The sequence below is a fragment of the Pteropus vampyrus genome, unplaced genomic scaffold (genome assembly GCF_000151845.1).
Source record: "Pteropus vampyrus isolate Shadow unplaced genomic scaffold, Pvam_2.0 Scaffold525, whole genome shotgun sequence".
In the NCBI taxonomy this organism is placed as follows: Eukaryota; Metazoa; Chordata; class Mammalia; order Chiroptera; family Pteropodidae; genus Pteropus; species Pteropus vampyrus.
In genome coordinates this window covers 1,437-3,574 of record NW_011889306.1, presented here as the reverse complement: position 1 = coordinate 3,574, position 2,138 = coordinate 1,437, and the positions used below count along the sequence as shown (strand labels likewise).

The 2,138-nt window shown below is 62.8% G+C and overlaps 1 protein-coding gene across 1 annotated transcript in view; it reads right to left on the bottom strand.

Moving 5' to 3' along the window:
• Positions 1 to 6: 6 nt before the first annotated feature.
• Positions 7 to 2,138, bottom strand: part of LOC105307887 (leucine-rich repeat serine/threonine-protein kinase 1-like) — a 3,562-nt gene continuing 1,430 nt past the window's right edge. The window contains exons 2-3 of the mRNA XM_011383555.2: positions 1,304 to 1,477; positions 7 to 534 (exon numbers count right to left, since the gene is read on the bottom strand). Of these exons, the coding sequence (XP_011381857.1) occupies positions 411 to 534; positions 1,304 to 1,470 (291 nt within the window). The 5' untranslated portion in view covers positions 1,471 to 1,477 and the 3' untranslated portion in view covers positions 7 to 410. The remainder of the gene's footprint in view (positions 535 to 1,303; positions 1,478 to 2,138) is intronic.

The following is a 2,138-nucleotide window of genomic DNA, read 5'->3' as shown; positions in this document are numbered from 1 at the left end:
ATGTGGGCGGGGGGCACTGACCCTCGGCCGCCCCGGGGTCGATGCCCGGGCCGGTAAAGGGAAACGGGAGGGTGACAGCAGCCATCTGTGCCCACGGAACCTGCCATGGGGCAGCCCGCTGGGGTCGCCCGGCCGCGCCGGCCAGTGGATGGGGCCGGGGGCACAGAGCCTGTGCTTTAGTCCGGTGCTCTGCGGACTTCATCCGGAGCGCCTGTTTATTTTCGGATAAAAGGAGTCGCATCCGCCTGCACGCCCCAGCAAACCCGGGGTCTGATTTCTGTCATTTAATTTGAGAAGAACGTGCACTGGAGCACGATCTCAGGCTTCCTTCCGTTCCGGGTCAGGCCGCCTCCGACGGCGACTCTCGGTGACCGCGTGGGCACAGTTCGGAGACGTCCTTGCCGCGGCTCCTATGAGTCCCCAGTTAACAGTGTCACTTCTCTGCTGCACACGTGTGTGCGCGTCATCTGGTGTGAGCCGCACAGGGTGTGATTTCGCAGCCAGAGGCCTGACCGCTGACATGTTGCTGGACTCGTTAAAGGGACAGACGATTATTACGCGCAGACAAACGGCTCGTGCTCGGCTGCGTCCGAGTTTATTTTACAAAGCTATGAACACCAGACGCTTTTCTAAGTCCCGCTGATCGAGTGTCTCCTTCCTTTCATCGGCGGAAGGAGAACGTAAAGGCTGAGTCAGGGCTCTCGGCCCCGGCTGCTCCTGGCTCTCGGCTACGTGGCTTAAAGGGGCCCATTCATTCCCCAGACCGGCCACGCTCCTCGCCCAGGGTCCTTCTGGGCGTTTCTCACACACAGACTGTCCCGAGCTGGAGACATACGATCTCGGCTTCCCCGAGCAGGGCCCCGGGAGCTCAGGAGCTTGTGAACTGCGCTGAGAACTTGGGGGCCACCCGGGGAAGGGGTATGAGTTGCCGGCCTCCTCCGGCCCCGTCCCAAAGGGCTTCCCAACTGAGAGCCTCTAGTGTAATTCCATCCCAGACTCGGGGAGGAGGTGGGCGGGCCCGGCCCCCTCCTCTGCTCCTGGAAGTGGATGAAGGAGGCAGGAGGAGTCTCTCGTCAGTCAGCCCCACCATCTTCCCTTGGGCTGTAAAACCAGCAGTGGAGTGGGGGTATCCAGGTAACCGGAGAACCCCCGAACCACTGCCAGCACTTCCTAGCAGCACGTGGTTCATGGGAGAATCCAGTCCAACTTCTGGGTCCTCGGAGGGCTGCAGGCTGCAGGGGGAGGGGTCCGGCCACTGGCCCCGGCCAGCCAGGCCCAAGTGACGGTCATTGCACAGAGCTACCTTTTCTTGCGCGTGCAAGCCTCCAGCCGGCCCAGCTCCTCGTAGGACTGGTAGAAAACGTCAAACTCCCTGGTGCCCCAGCCCCTCCAGACAGCCAGGCACCACTCCATGTTTTCATTCTCGAAGCCACAGACAACCGTGTCCTTGGCCACCACAGCTGCGTCCATGAGTACCCTGCAGAGAGACGGAGGGTGTCTGAGATAACCGACAGGGGCCCCCCACCTGGCCGGGGCCGGGACCCTTGGCCTGCGCCTTCACAGGAGGACAGAGCCTACCGAAGGGGGGCATCTGTGCGTCTCAGCCGGGCCCCACCCACCCACGTGCTCTGCTGCCGCTTCTCCTCGGTGGTCCGGGGGTCCGGCCTGTGGGCAGCGGCTTTCTAATACCTAAAGAAGGGTCAAGGGCATCGGTCCAAGCTCACGGGGATCGTCCGTAAGGGACTGACTTCTTGGAAGGACGCTGATGCGACCGCAGCGGGTACCTCCGGGACACGTCTCTGACTCTCAGGTGCCCGGAGAACACCATGGACTCTAATGCGCGCTCGTCGATGGCCCGGGATCAACTCTAACTTTCCCTCAAGTCCCTCGCCTCGTGCACGACGGCTTTCCCGTTCCGCCCCCTGCAGCCAGTCAGGGCCTGGCTCCTGGAAAACCTACTTTTGGGGGCTAAATGGGGAAAAGGACACCAGGGGGAAACCCAGGGACGGCGACAGCGGGTTCTCTGGGGTCGAGAGCCCTGGGCTCCACAGACCCCCTGTTCCCCGGGGAGCGAGACCTGCGACCTGCAAGCACCTCCAGCCCAAGTCCGGCACCTGCACCAGCATCAAACCCAGATC